General features: G+C 39.0%; 1 protein-coding gene across 2 annotated transcripts in view; it reads right to left on the bottom strand.

Annotated features, from left to right (window-relative positions):
- The window catches only part of COL19A1 (collagen type XIX alpha 1 chain), a 204,397-nt gene that overhangs the window by 83,487 nt on the left and 104,119 nt on the right, over nt 1-16,791 (bottom strand). For both annotated transcript variants that reach the window (XM_075046427.1, XM_075046428.1), the window contains 2 exons: nt 13,686-13,739; nt 12,958-12,993 (listed from right to left, as the gene is read on the bottom strand). In XM_075046427.1, the coding sequence (XP_074902528.1) occupies nt 12,958-12,993; nt 13,686-13,739 (90 nt within the window). The remainder of the gene's footprint in view (nt 1-12,957; nt 12,994-13,685; nt 13,740-16,791) is intronic.

Raw genomic sequence — 16,791 nt, 5'->3', positions numbered from 1 at the left:
GGATAATGTTATATTCAGGTGCAAAAAAATCTGCAAACAATAACGATTAATCACATTCCTCCGTATAAAGGTTGAATCATTTGGAAAAGAAGAGGTAAGCCAGCACTACTTAAGCATACTTATATTTAACTATGGTATTATATGAAAAGTGATTTATCTTATTAAGTTAGGATCCCATAAGAAAAAAGACAAAAAAAGTTATATTCAATGAATGATAACTTAACGCTACAACTCAAATTCAAATATAGGCACTGAAGGGGGAGGGAAAGAGAAGGGAGGGGAGGGAAAAGGGACTAAATTTAGCAGAAGGCCTGATGCTCGCTGTATTGTAGGAACCAGCCCTGTGCAGCTTCCTCTGTGTGCCTGGCTCGCCTTTTCAGATCCCTGCAGAGCCACTTCGCTCTCGCCCTCTCTCCTGACCAGGCAGAGGAGATCTGGGTGTTCCGAATATACCCTCGACTTGCGAGCCTTCCTTCCGAGCTCAGCGCAAGGTCTGCCTTCACGGTCACAGACTGTTTCCGATGCTTTGGGGCTTTAATTTTATATCTGATTAACGTACGATACAATCATAAAGCTTTCAAATAACAGTTCTGTACTCAGAACAGCACACCCCACACCCCCCGCCTTTATGAGTCACTTTGGAACACATTTTTTTAAAAAAAATTACTTTGAGGAAGCTAACTGATTTCCATTATAGCAACAAGAAATATGACATCAGTTTCAATGTAAACAGCAAAGAGCACTGAACAGCTCTACTTTGTATAATTAAAAAAGTCTTGAATGTAACGTTGCACATCCTTACAGGGTATCACAAAATTAAAGAACTTGTGTTCAGTTTATTTAAGAATTTGAAATATTAAAATATTAAATTATTAAGCATTTAAATTACTTGGACTCAGGTATTGCTTCACCTTGAGTTATATCTTTGGTCAAATTCTGAGCTCCTTATTTAGAATCAATTACACATATTTATTGCCCCAATAAGGGTAAACTGAGAATCATGTTTTTAAGAAGTGTCCAGATTTCCAGAAATTAATTTAAAAAGTTCATTTATGATCTCTAATTCCCAAGATAAACTTAAGAAAGTAAGCAGGCTTGCCAAAGTTGCTAGCTCATATATCTTCAAGTGATGTTTTAAGTTGATTAGAATTAAGTCTGACTTCAATTTTAAATAAAAGTAGTCAGTTCAAGGGGTTTTTTATTCCTATTATTTCTCTACTTTCAAACACTGAAGCTAGGAGAGTACCTCAGACAGTATTTCACTACAAGGTTTTTCTTCTTTCACTTCAGTTTATAATGTAAACAAGATAAGCTTTAGGATCATTTACAGAACTGATGTGCACCATTTCTACCTTTCCCCCAAAGTTTATGGGACTAGAATATGCATGACAATGTTGTGTCCAACAAATAAATCACAGTAAGTTAATTACAGTGCAGTTATGTAGCTTATACATGTACAAACCCATAAATCAGTAAGGGAATGTGACCTCTGTAAACCTTCTCTACTTTTTCCTCAAGGTAGTTTGGAACATGCAGAGAATTCTGTCTGTCCAACTTACAATAACAATATTCTGCCTTTCTGGAGAAATTCTGGGAATTCAGGAAGAGATGGAGTCTTCTTTTGTTAATATTTCATTTCTAGTGACAACTTTATGCAGGGCAATGAGAAGAAAACTTGTAACGTCTGTTTTATGGAGGAGGAAATATTTAGCCTCACATATCTGTACAATAAGGCTCCAAGGGGACAAGAATTACACAAGAATGTAACTGCACAATAATGATAATTAATAGCCAACATTTTTGTCCAAGACCTACTTTTATTCTTTTTCTTCCCTCTACAATATTATTGTCAAGAAAAAGGAACCAGATAAGGAGGTTTATCTTCGAGGAAAGGGAGGAGAGCAGCTTACAATTGGTAACTAGGCAGGGAGGACTACCCTGTACAAGGAGCCACATCCTGACATTGAAACTGAGGTAAAAGTTCACGCTAACTTCAGTGGGATCTTCGGTTTAAAAGGTGATAGCATAACATGGGCCACGTTAACTAACACGGCTGTAAAACACTGATATCTTGGCAACAGTAATGACTTAGCAATGCTATCCCTCTTCAGAATTCACCGAGTGAGATCCTGGAAAAACAACCGAAAAGGAAACCTGCAGGAGGAATGAAAAAGAAAACTTTGTCTACAGTGAAATCTGTCTAAAGGGATGAATAAAACATCCCCTGCTGAACTCCTATAAAACATGGCAATAAATGTGACAGTTTAGCACAAAAAAGAATTACGTATTTGTAGAAAAGTATCTACTTAGCTTTTATCCCTATTTAACTTCTGGACACCGCCCTTTGGAGATCAAAGATCGGATACTCGACTCCCTCAAATCACGGATGGCACAGTGCGTAGCCAAACCCCACCAAAGGAGCCCACCACCGCAGACAGAAAGGGACAGAATATGGACTGAATATATACAGGTGGTCTCACGGGATATGCCATCAATTGTGTTGAAAACATTTATGTCTAGAAGACAATCTATCTTACAGGTACCATCTCCTGTAAACATGTAAAAATCATCCAAAGCAATTAAAATGATTCACTGTGTGTCACCCTGATAGTCTTGCACTGGCAAAAGGATGGGTATGGCAATGAGCAGGAGGTGAAGAATAGCACAAGGCAAAGTGAGGTACAAGACCAGTCTATTCCTGTGGCATCAGACTGGCAGGAAAATATAATGCATCCTTACAGTTGGCCAAATATGCACAGGATTTTCCTGACTCTGCCAGGCCATCTTTGAGGTTGGAAGGTGATATCCTTCTACCTACTTCATGGAGAAGCAAAATAAAACGACATATGCAGTCTTTAGGGCTTGTACCTGTCATGGACCAGGCAAGCCCCTTGGAGTTACATGCCTGAAGGATCTTGAGGAACATGAAGTGGAAATGTCTCAAACATTACCATGTAGGTTGGGGAAAAAAACCAGTCGGTGATGGGCTCAGGTGCGTCTGAGACTTAGAAAATCTCTTACAATAAGTGAGGATGGCTACGAAAAGAGAAGAAACATGATGCACAGGCAGGCACAAGAGGGTTGTACAAAATCTTGAAAATGAAGTTAAGAGTGGAAACTTGTGAATTCCTGTATAAGAGGTAAATCATAAAGGGAAGTGATGGCAAGGGAAAAGATGCTGGTTGTGCAGCTAGATAAAGAAAAAGCAAGCATGCTATGAAGCACATGCTGACAGATATTTAAACAAAATATTGTCAAAACTTAGACTAAGCTTTAGTTGAGGGAATACAGGAGAAATGACAGGTTTAAAAATGCTACAGTAGAATAAGTGAGCTTTTAAAAGAACTTGCATGTCATTGAAAATATCTGTAGGTATTAACATTTTAATACTTAACAGTTAATATTTTTTTGCAAGTCTCAGGAGATAAAAGCTAATAAGAATTATTAAACTTGAGATGCTGGAAGAAGAATGTGTTTGGAAGTGATAGAAAATCAGCCAACAGTTCAACCAGTTAAGCTGTTTCAAGTTTCATAAGCTATCAATTTAAAGTGTATTAGCTGGCATGTAGCTATCAGAAGCTGCTTATTACAGACGGGCTAAAATCCTGTCATGTGACCCTGCAGGTACAAAAACATTTTTAAATGCCTGATATATCACAACAAGCATCCACAGAGACATGGTGGAGACTTGGTTCATAAATTTAATAGCTCAGAGTAACTGCCTAAGAACACACTCTGAACAAAAGCAAAGCTTTTATCGTGACCTCTTGGTGAATTAAAACAAAACAAAACGAAAAATCCTGGCTGAAGTGGAAGAGTGAAGTTACTTAAAGTTCTTATTCGTATTACTTCCTCCACAAGCTTATGGCCGATGCCGAAAGAGTAAAATATTAGACAAATAAGTATATTTTCAGTATTCAGAAAGTTGCTTCAAAACACAGCTGATAGTTTTTGAAGCAGAAGGGTAGACAGCTGCCTTACATACTCATAGGTAGTGTTGCTGAAAGAGGTTCTGAGCATGGCAGCCTTTCCTTCTCAACACAAATTAGAAATAGAAAACAAATGCTAACAACAATAAGGCAGATTAATTAAGGCACAAAATTTTTTTCATTAGAAACCTTTATAGACTGGTTTCTATGTTCTATACACAAACTACTCTCATCCATTTTTTTCCTTGCTATGAATTCCAGCAAACACATGACCTCAATTTTTATGGAATAAATGCTACTAGACAGGGAGAAAGTGTATGTAGTTTAGTGAGATGAGTCAAGCAAAGACAAAATCAGGTATGCAGAAGCACCTCATGGTAATGTAAGAATAGGTTATTTTTTAACCATTTGAATATATGAGCCTTTATAATGATAAAACTTGCTACTTTAAAAAGACCCAGCTATAAGAGGCATGATTTGGCTAAGCAATTTGGAAACAATATATTTATAAACAGAAAGGTATAGCCCTACTGAAACAAAATTAACACTTAAACCTTTTTACAAGTGAATTGGTGGGCAATTCCCACTGCAGGCGCTTGACCTAGTGCAACGCACAGTTCTCACCAGGATAAAGAAAAGCTGTCACACTGAAGAATTAAATATGCAATGATCCCTCTGTAAAACCCACAAGTTGAGCAGCATAGAATCACACAAATCAATAGTCAGGTAAAAAGTGACCACAGATTTCCAAATTCCTGACGGAACACAGTGTCTGATCACGGGAAAGAGCTGCAGCCTGACTGACTTGAAGAGCATTCCCCAGCCACCCAAATACTGCTCGTGGGATGGGTGGTACTGCGGTGGCTGCACTCATGCAAGAATGTCCCAGCATCCCCGACGGGACGCATCAAGGTGCCGTTGAATTCGGTCTTAAATTCATCTACTTATCTCAAGGTGTTACCAGACAACAAGTTCTGCTGTGCAGGTCATGACTGTCACTGTGATCCTTCTATCCTGTTTTGAGAATATTTTCCTCTTTGGCCTGTTTGTACCACATTGAGGGGAAGTGAATGGCTTCCTCTCATGTAAGAGTGGACTATTACCCTCAGCAATCAAAGGAGCTGAAATATAAATACCGTCCCTGCAGTCAAGACAGTGACAGTGTTGGTTTCCCAGATATCTTCAAGCCAGTTTACTTGCTGTGACTGTCCTGCCGCCCTACCTCGAAGCCTGAACAGGAGGATGAGGAAAAGAGAGATCTTAAAATATGACTACGATGGTTTCCTCGTCTTGTCCACAAGACTGCCCATCACCACCCACGTGGAAACCCACAAAGCCTGCAGACACACCTCACCGTTACAAAATTTTGCTAGAATGGGAAGAACGGCACAGGAAAATCACAGATGGATGACTAATTTCTTGTTGTATTACCGTTTAGTGAGGGAAATTAGAGCACCACTTATCTGAAATACCTCTATCTTCAGCATATCCAAACATGACCTGGTCTCATTTACATCCTTACTGAAGTCAGTCAAGATGGCAAGTTGAAAGATTTGTACCCCATGTTTGGCCTCTTACGGCTCCTGCAGTAATTGTACTGTTTTCTTGGGAGTGCAAAGTGGAATAGGCCACAATTTTGCTTTCAGAACTGCTGCCAACCCGTTTACTTCTGTGGGAAAGGAGACAGCATGTAGCAGAAGTATTTCAGTCTGCCAGAAAACATGATCAGCTACATTTTCATGATAATTTATTACTGAAGCAAACAGAAAATATGTTCTCACTGATCTCATTATGCTTCGGGTTGGGTCATTTCTGTAGCTCTCGCTGGTAACTTATCTTGAAATCTACTTTGCTTCAAAGACAATCATTTCAAAGGGAAATTGGAAGAGTAATTTCATAGAAGTTCACACTTTATGAACCAAGTACTTTTAATAGACATGGGTGTATTTTCTAAGCAAAAAAAGTATCATTTAAAATCCTGAGGCGTAATTTGAAATGATTCTTTACATTGATGTCTACTGCATATGGGACTATTCTCAAATTATTCTTCTAATAAAGGACCCATAAATCACATTCATGCCAATTTAGCAGACTGCAAATTTTTGAAAAAGAAATTTTCTGTAAGGCTAAGACATCAATCTTCACTTGTGCCTTCAGTATCAGTATTACTGCATAAAGAAGATAGAAAACAGATTGAAACTGCTAAAACATCTTCTATTTCGCTAAAAGGGTAATCTTAATAGGATCTGCTTCCATACTTAAAAAGCATTTTTTAAAGAAGAGAATATTTGCAAGTTATACTGTGAGAGTTAAAGATCACTGTATCTCATGCAAAACAACTGAACAGTTCAGTATTTTCATGAAATTAATACACCTCCGTTAAAAGCTCAAGAAAATAAATTTCAGATTTTTCTTCAAGGGGTGTATATGAAAAGAAAAGACTGAGAATGAAAATATAATTTTCTGTCTATACTTTCTGTAGTTAACTAAAATTGCTCTCCTTTATGTGATTACATGAAAAGAAAGAGGATAATATTAGTTGAGATGCTTACTAATGGGGGTACGTGCCCCTTTCTTAAGTAACACAAGTTATTCAGATGACTTATTTTTTCCACTGTGAGAAAAGAAAGGAATTGTGTGCAGAAGTCAAGCAAAAACTGGCACATGGTTTTTCAGGAAGAATCATCCAAAATACTGCTGCCCATTACAAGAGCAAGAACTCCAGGATACCAAACGCCTCCTCTTCGGAGTTCCGTATAAATGCCAAATAATTACACTACGACCAAAGCGTTGCATCAAATGAATTTGTGAAATTCCTAGGTGATGCTGCCGAAAGTGAATTTTAGCTTTACACGAATAACTGCCAAGGCTCCGAGGGGAAAGCTGCGTAATCTGTTGCTGATGTTTGTTTAGGGAGGGGAGAGCCAAAAGTGACGGCAGAGCTTGCCCGGGCCTGAATCTGCAGCTTCCTCCCGCAGCCGCCTCCACGCCGCACTTGTGCGCCAGCTTCCTTTGGCTCGATTTAACCAGACGTAGGAGCCAACATTCCAACTATCTGTTTAGTAAGCAAGTCTTGGGGACTTCTGTCTGTGACCGACTTAAGCCTCGGCTTCTGCGTAAACACTTGGTGCCATCTGGATGACTATTTTATAACTCCCGAAAGGGATAGGTTTGCAGGAACGTACGTATGGACGCTCATTTTCCTCAGGAACTAAAAGCAGTGTATCGAGTGTCAAGAGGAATAGTTATCATATATTTTACAAGAAATGGCTGCGCTACCTTCCCTCACCTGTCGCACTTCTGACACGGCACGCACGGCCTTAAGCTGGGGATACCAGAGTGGGCAAGTTGCGGAGCCAGCTGTGCCCCTGCAGAAAACAGTCCCCAGCTTCTGCCACCACATTCCACATTTTGACAAACCCACAAAACATAGCAGTATAATCCCTCCTGTTTATTCTCTGAAGGGTCCTCGGCTACAGTACAATTTATCAAGGAACTTTTAAAGACTAAACATATCCCTGCACAAAGTGGGCATAATTAGGGAGAAAAGTTCAAAATATATTCCCAGCATGCATTATAAAAACTTGAAAAGTACTAACGAAAAGAGACATCTAGTACTTACAGAGCAATTCAGAAAGAACATACCAGAGAAATTAAAGACAGCATAAAGAAAAGATGAGAATCAGTCATGACTTTGGACTACTCCCATAAAACTACTACCATAACTGAGGAGACAAAATACATAGGTATATCTTGAGTTGTGTAGTGTTAACTGACTCCATGGAAACATAGAAAAGCTTTACATCCTTACTAAAAGTGCTTAAATATGCACATATATGTCAAGAGTTAATGATCTGAGCCGCTAAAATGTATTTGTATGCATAATGCATGAATCAAATATACTTAGAACTGCTGAAATCATTAATTTCGTTAGGATTCTACATAAAGCCTATGAATTTTCTCATATATTTCTTTTTACAGCTTAGCATATTTTGCGCTACAATGCTGTTTCTTTTTTTCCTTCTAATTCATCATGCAAGAATGATGAAATTGTATTAACAAGACTTCCATACCTGCCTTAAAGAAATGTACAGAAACACATGGCCTGCAATTCTAATGCTCTTCACTGCAGAAACGTATAGTCAGGCATACACAATTTCCTTCTGAGTTCTCTGCTATTGCTGCAAGTGAGGTGTTTTGTTAAGTATGCATGCTTTAGGATTTTGGTACAGATTTTCTGTTAACTGACATCAACCAGGAGTATTCAGAGCTCTACCATTTTTTTCAGAGCAATGCACTTTCTGAGCTGTGAAATTTCCATTTCAAACTCATAAAATCATTTCGCATCTTAAAAAAGCAGTGGTATTATTTCCCGTTTTGCAGTTTGGTGTATGCTCACCCACCTGACAGGTTGTTACAGCTGCTGGGTATTTATGAATTCGGCCACACATACTGCCTCCAAGTATCCCTCATTTTCTACAGAGACTATAATGGCTGTATTTGTCAGTCGAACACTTTTAAAAATACAGCTTTTTCCTCCAAGTACCAATAACTTCATTCTCTTCTGCATTTTTTCATGTTGGAAGACAGAGCACGCCTACCGTGCTTCTGAGCAGCACGGGATTTCCTACACATCAGGGATGCCCGAGCACTTTTAGACACAGGGTCACTGACACCTTTTAGACTTTCACAGGTACCAATAGCACAGACAAATGAAAAACCAAGAGTTTATACTACTCACTGTTCTGTGCTTCTGTAGATTACCTACGGACAACTCTCTGCGGACCGAAGGACCACCACCCAGCTGTTTGGGAACGACTGCAGTGAAGCAGTCTCAGCCTTTTGCCACCTTCACGCTCCCCGTGCTGAGGACAAGACCAGGGTGCAGGTCTGTGCGTGGGCAGAATGTTCCAGCCCCGCGCAACGCTGCTGATGCTCTAGTTTATACTGAGACCAGCATATATGGTAGACCTTCTCCAGCTTATTCCACCGGTGTATGATTTTGATGGAAATACATAGGAATGGAAGAGCTGCGCAGGGCAGCAGAGCTCTGGAATGCCATCGATTCCCACCGGTCTCAATATGCAATTGCACTGGGGCAGAAGGTCGACAACCCAGGCCCTGTTGTCCAGTTCGAGCAAAACCAAGTGCCTTTCAATATTCCTTCCCTCCCTGCCCAAATGCGCTTTGGACTTAGCTCTAACAGTGTGTCATTATTTGCACTCCTCTTGCCTCCCTGCCCCCCAGCATAATAATTCATTTTGCATTTTGATAAAAAGAAATAAATCATTTTCACATTAAGAAAAACTAAAAATGACTGTAAGTAGAGCATAACTTTATGACATCATGCATGAGTCCCAAATGAATGGAACATTTAAAAACTTTGCTTTAACAGCGTTCATAACTGAAACACTGATGTCACATTTTGGCTCTAACAGCATGAAGGTCCCAACACAGTAAGTTCTCATCCAGTGACACATGAATCTTGATATTATCTGACCTCCTACTCATTCACAGCGAGATATGACATCTTCCTTTCATGATTATATATCCTAAGAGTCACGGCCACACAGAAGTCACACAAATAAAACAACTCTGAAGACTGGATTTTCCCCGAGCCACCACTATTCATGTCATTTATCTTCTTTTAGCTCTTGCCAACAGAAACACATGACCATTTACAGTGGTGGAGAGAGAAAGCCTTCCTGCTGGGCCGTATATTCCCGCAGTGTTGTAATCTGTCTTCAAACTGCTAAACCAATTCACAGTCACTCTTGTCTCTTCTCCCAGTTAGCAGCTACATGAAAAAAATGTTTCAGTACATCAGTTACTAACATCCCTCTGAAGACTAGTATCTGCTTTCCTAAAATTTAAAATGTTTCCTTTTAAAAAGCATGAGGATGACCAACAGTGGATGTACCAATGCAGAGACACCTGGCTATGCCTGAATCAACTGAACTGAAACATTTGCACAGCATTTTATAATCAAAGAAATGCAATTCTTTGACAGTCCATTTTATGAAAGTGAATCACTGAAGGTACAGAAAGAGTAAGTTCAGTCAATTTGAAAGCAGTGTCTGATTTTCGATATCATACTACTAACCTCTGAATGTGACTATTAGGAAAGCTAAGTGTCCACAACTGCAACTGAAGGCAATGAATGCATTTGAAACAGGCCTAACATACCCAGCTGCTGCTATCTGAATGGATGTAGTCATTTTTCCATCATTTACACAAGAAATGCTCAAAAGGACCATTCTATGGTTCTATAGCGCACAGAAAATAGGCATCCTCAATTCTAATTCCTGTGTCTTATCTTCAGAAGTATCCTATTACTATTTCAATGATCCCTTCAAGGCCTGTAAGAATCTGTCTGAAGCAAGATCTACTCCAATCCATCTATTGCAGTAACAATCCTAGAATCAAGGTTGTTTACTAAAAATATTTCACTGTTAACTCTTTCAACACACATTTTGGTGGTATATTCAAGAGCTGAAGGACATAAATGGTCCTGTTTACCTCCAGCAAGACATGAACTGTAGCAAACAGACACTGATCTTGGGACACAGTACTAATTTATCTCCAGGAAATCAAGACACCGGATATTTAGATTTCCTAATCCAAAAACAAGTACCATAAAAGATGGCAACATAATTTTGAAACCTTAGAGTAGAATTTATTTTTATGTTATGGGTCTCTGGTTACATCCTTCAATGTTTGTCAGATCTAATGGAGATCCTTGCTGCTCAGTCTTGGAAATGGAGAGAGTGAAAAGACAATCTATAATAATTTACACTATGAATGATAGTTCTTATGAAGTTTATTTAGGATTATATGGGCAATAGGAATAGCGTAGAAGTAGTTCATAACATCGAGTTTGGGGGAAGAGCTATTCATGCTGTGGAACCACAGCCTGGGAATTTGGGAGCTCTTCTCTTTGTTTTCATTTTTGCCACGCTCTTTTGCACCATTCTCAATTGTTTTTACTCAAATGGACTGTCCTTAATGGGAGGCCTTCTCATTTCAGTTTGTGAGAAAAATCACTTTGGTTCAGACAGAATTCATTACTTTTATGAAGCAAAACTTGCCCTGGAGAGTTTTGGGGAATTTCTCTTTAGGCTTCTTACGCGCTTGGGGCACAGATCATTGCAAGGAAATTAAAAACATCTTCCACCATCTCACTGCAAGGAAATTAAAAACATCTTCCACCATCTCTATGGCACTATCTAGCCAGAATATAACTAATACGCAGGTCAATTCTCTTTTCTGGTGCACAGGCACGTACCAAATCCTCACAAAGAAACTGTTAGATCCGTACTCAAGAAGTCTTTCCTCGGTACTTGAAAGATAACTAATTGTCACGTCTGCCCTCACATATTCCTTTTTGCAGGTAAATTACAGAAAAGGAATAAATGAATTGGTGACCAAATTTGCAGCTTCCTGAGTCTGATAATGCAGAAGACAGACACCTGTCTGCTTTTTTTCCCTCTGACAATTGTAGAAACCATAAACCCCCCCTAAATTATTGAAATATTGTTCTTCATACAAATCTAGTAAGTGATTTTCCATCATTATAACATTACATTTCTTTTTCCTTTCCAGTCTGTGTTTGCTATGCATATCTGATCATTACGTAAGATAAAAAGATTGTATGGATGTCAAGACCACAACATGTAACTCTGCAAGAGTTTGAAAGGACAAACTAAACAATTTTTTATTCTGTGTGAAAAGAATTTTATAACCTCTTTTTCTGGGTAGAGAATGCTTCATAGTGAAGCATATGCTATGCTCAAATATTATTAGACATGTCCAATCACCGAAATTTAAATGGACTACAATTAAGCCCATACTGAAATTATTTCAATTATTTTTATTATCGGTAGCAGCGTTACTGTGTAATGCAAGGAACCAGAAGCATATGACGTGCTTCATAAAAGACAATGGTCTACGTCTTTGTGGTACCAACAAATGGAGTGAGCACAAGCATGCGACTGTGTGTGTGATCAACAGCAAATGTCAAGCTGGACTGGTGGCAAGTAGGTGCAATGACCTGGAAACCAGGGGAATATACGTGTGTGTGTGTACACGTGTGTTTTTGCGTGGGAGTCTGTGAGTGAGGAGGTCTGCACCCGCAGCTGGAGTGGGTCTGTGAGCCTCGGGGGGGACTGAAGGTCCAGGTCCCAGTAACTGGAAAGACCAGGAGCAGGGGCATCTACTGGTTAGGCTGTGTGTCAGCTCAGATGCTAGAGGAATGCATATTGTATATATGTCCATATTTCCCAGTACCAGACCATCATCATGATCAGCCAGAGAGAGTACCAGGATGAGGCCCTTGGTGCTGTTTGTGTTTGTGGGAGTGCTGAGTGTCCCCATCTGTGCTGACCTGTGTGGCCAGACCCGTCTATATGTGTTGTATGTATGCTTGCATGCCAATTGGGAGTGCACGCTCAGCCCCGCTGCCTGTGGGACCGGAGGGCAAGGAGCTGTGGCAGCCTCACATCTATCTGGCTGCTGGATGCGTCCCCATGTTCTTAACTTCCTGAAAATAGGGTCTTGTGTGTCAAATTTGAACATATGCCTGTTATATATAGAAACCTGTGTCATATATAGGGCATTGCACGCATAACTAAGTACTTAATAGAACAACCTGACGATAGAGTATTTACAATATCTGAAAAAGCATTAAGTAGTTTTGCAAGCTTTTACTGAAAAGTGTTTTTCACTAAAAATAACAAGGGAATTATTTCGCTTTAACCAGCCTATACTATCTATACACAGAAGAAAAAAACCAATATTCTTGTTAGCATTTGGTGGGAAACAAGATGTTTTAAATATGCTTATTTTCTTTATATTTATAAAATTCCCTTTTCCCTGCTTCACAATTCATACAGAAAATGCAGAGGCGTTCTAAAGAAAAGTACTTGGCTCTTAAATTTAATAATGAAAGTATTTACATTGCAAATAAGCTAAAAACTGCAACATCTCTTAGTGATTTTCTTTCGTCTGTTTTTGTTTTACATGTACTTACGCTCAAGGCAGCTGGTCCCGGAGGTCCTGCATCTCCCTAGTTAAAATACAAGAGTAAGTAAATCAACAATCTCTCTAGCTATACATATTTAACCTCTAGGCATTTTAGAGGATATGCATTACTGCAGAAGTAAATTCAGTATAATAATCAAACATGCTCCGATTATGAAAATATATGAGTAAAGCAATGTTCTTTTTCAGTAATGGCGTAGATGTACACAGTTCACCACAGGTTAAATGGAATAAAAATGGCAGGCATCTGCATAAATGAATCACAGCTTAAAAAAAGCAATCCTTCAAAACATATTTGCATATGTTAAATTACAAGCTGCAGCTTACATGCACAAGGTGGCCACTGAAGTCAGTGTGACAGCTCACATATGTAATGACATCTGACTGTGTAAAATGTTCACAGAATTAGGTCGCCGAGGCATGAATTACACTCTCAGACCTTCAGGTTCAGTCCGTGGGAGCAAATCAGAGCACCCAGAGAACAATTCAGAACATTGAATTCAGCCTCCTGCTCTGAATTCCATTCAAAATTTATTGTGATAAAGAGTACTTGTCTTCCATATTTACAGTTAGTCTGTGTTCATATTCTTCAACCCTTAAACTACACAAATGGCAGCAGTGGGTGTTCATCACATGTAGTTAAGACAATGTGTTCAATATTGAAGAAATATCATGCATACTCGCATATACGTACAACTTTATGGATAAAAAAAGTACCTTTTCTCCTTTAGGACCAGCCACACCAGGACTACCAGGGTCACCTTTTAGTCCCTGGGCAAAGAAGAAAAATGCGTATTTGTTGTCATCTGTGAAAAGCGTTGGACAAAATCCTGTAGTGCTGTGATTTAGTATAGACTAACCAACTAAGCCTTAAAATATTATCACATTATTAGTACTGCTATCTCATAATTCTTTATTTTGATTATTTTGTGAACAGAGAAGCATCTATCAAAGACTGCATCTGTCTTCAACATGTAATTAAACATACAAAGCGAACTATCTATTTGATTGTGCCTCATTATGGCAAGTAGCGTGTAGAAATACAAAGTTCCTTTGCAGTCCCAGTAGGTCCGTGTCTTGCATGGCCAACAAAGATAAAATAAAATACTAGAGAAAGTATGAGTACATTCACTTAACCTCTGCTAAAATTGGGAGAGGCAGAGGTGGACAGAGAGCTGTGGATTCTATGTTTCAAGTAGCAATGCTGAGCTGGTGAGCAACAGCAGGGTATAGCTCAGAGCTGCTGCACATCCTCTCACACTCCCATCTTCAGCAGTGTTTGAAAAGGCAATTAGAGAAATAATTGAGTCCTTCATACGTCCCTTCTTAGTTCTGCCTTCAGCTGGAGAAGCAGATAATACTGCCTAGTCTTAACATGTTACATACGCAGCAATTTTGCAATCGCAGAATCATAGAATAGTTTGGATTGGAAGGGACCTTTAAAGCTCATCTAGTCCAGCCCCCTGCAGTGAGCAGGGACATCAACTCGATCAGGTTGCTCAGAGCCCCGTCCAACCTTGACCTTGAATGTTTCCAGGGATGGGGCATCCACAGCCTCTGTGGACAACCTTTTCCTATGTTTCACCACCCTCATCGTAAAAAATTTCCTTCTCCTATCTAGTCTGAATCTACCCTCTAGACTGTCCACGATACAGCTCTGCCACTAACATCTCTCACCAAAAGCACCCCCAAAAAAATCTTTAGAGCCAGCACATACTCTTTATTGTCTTCTCCTTGCTGCAAAACACATGGAAAAGCGAGAGGTTTTGAAATATGCCCAGCAAATTCAAGCCATTCTGCAATAAGGAATGAACTTAATCCTGATGCTGGACCAACCTGTCAGGAACTCCTTGTTTAAGCCAAGAGATTTGTCTTGTGCCTTCCCTCTGATCATTGCTTTAGAGGCATGTGACAGGAGACCATGTACATTGTAAGTCAGAGAGCGCTCTACAGGTTCAAAGATTTTCCTTAGAAACCCAATGGCAATAACGTAGGCAATAAAGGACCGAATCATAATGAGATACTCTACAAGTAGGCCACCATCGTTATTATTGCGGAGGTTAGATAGGTCGAGGACACAAAAGATTCATCTACATTTGGATTAGGGTTTACTAACTTAAGTTCTTCCCAGCCCCCTTTTTGCCCTTGCAAACTCACTTCCTCAGTTTGCGATAATTGGAAAGATAGAGACAACTGCCATGAAAATGATAAGTAACATCTGTGCCTTGGTGGGTACAGAAACATTAAATCAGTGAGTGTTCTAAATACTGCATATTTGTGCAACTTCACTTCCTGCTAAAATTACATTAATTCACCATCTGGAAGGAACATCATTTAGAACTATATGAGCATTTAAGTACCCACTTTGGATTAAATTTGTGGTTGTTGTAAATACCCCTGATTTAGCTTTGATTTGTCCTTTATTAAGCTTGCCAAATATGTAATAGTTAAATCAGAAGTAGTTTTGCTGTTTGAACTTAAAAAATGTAATAGGCAGATGGATTCAAAAACCAAGCCAAAAAATTGCTTTCTTTATACAATCTGCATATGTATGACATAGTTTTAGTATTGTCTCCATTTACTGCATTTTACTTTTCACCTCCTTCTGAAAGACTGCATAAAACACATCCACTCCATATTCTAAAAAGACATTTTAGGGATTTTTCAGGTATGCAAACTGTATGTATTTGGTTCAAAATCAGCATTAACAAATCAGCAGTGAAACAATAGGTTTCAGTTTAAGAATTAGCTCTTAGGCTGCATATTTACAGAAGAGAAAAGATAAGGCTAAAAAAAAATCTGCAACTCACAGACAGCAATATGTATCTCTGTGTGTCTCTACTGAATAGAAAAGACAACTGCAGACGAGAGATACTGAACCCAAGCCATGTACTGTCAAACTATGAACCTCATTTTTTCCTAACTGGTGTATTTAAAGCTTTTACTAGTGTTCCTGCAGTGCACCTCGGTGAGGTATGCAGTTTGACAGCTACTGCAGAGATGATGATCACAGAGGTCGACCTCACATAAAAAGGACAAGGGGAAACTACGTATTTGACAACAAGCCTTAGAGGGTTTGAAGCAGGATTTCTGAGTGCCCAGGAAGGTTTTCATAGGAAGTATTTATTTTACGATACTTGAATTAGCTTTCCTTTGCAGTTTAAAAGCCCAAGAAAGAGCAGTAGTATCAGGAAAAAAAATTGCTTAAAAGGTTATCCCATTAGAAGTATTTCTTGTTCTTCTACACATTCTATATCTTTTAAAAATAATATCATCTTAAGTCCCAGACATAGTGAATGCTTGCAAAACCACATCTGGTACTGCACCATGCCTATTCTTCCCTACAGCCACCTTTTTAAAGCTGCTGAGAGGTTTAGCTGCTGCTGACTGTCTCTGAATGACATAAGAAGTAAGAATTCCTGTGCTAAGTCAAATCTGTAGCTCCTTCTAGCACAGTACGGTACAGTATCCTGTCTCTGGCAGAAACCAGAACAGGATGCTTCAGTAAAATGGATGTGGTTATCTAACAGATATAATTTGGATGATTTTAGATTAAGCTTTAAATTAGAAAAGCTCGTTTTCTGCAATATTTTAGGAGAACAAGGTCAGTTTTGAAAATAACAAACTAATTTTTATTGATCTAAGGAGTCTGTTACCAGATTTGCCAGAAATTCAAGAACTGAGTAAAAATTCCAGCAGTTCTCATGAGAGAGGGTGAATGAATTATTGAATTCTATCCTGATCTAATTCTACCTTTTGGGGAGCCATATAATAATACACATTTGTGAGTTCATGAACAGTCTTCAGCTGGTGCTTTTTCTCC

Source organism: Buteo buteo, chromosome 15 (assembly GCF_964188355.1).
Source record: "Buteo buteo chromosome 15, bButBut1.hap1.1, whole genome shotgun sequence".
Classification (NCBI taxonomy): Eukaryota; Metazoa; Chordata; class Aves; order Accipitriformes; family Accipitridae; genus Buteo; species Buteo buteo.
The sequence above is the reverse complement of the archived record's forward strand: the minus strand, read 5'-3'. Positions and strand labels throughout refer to the sequence as shown.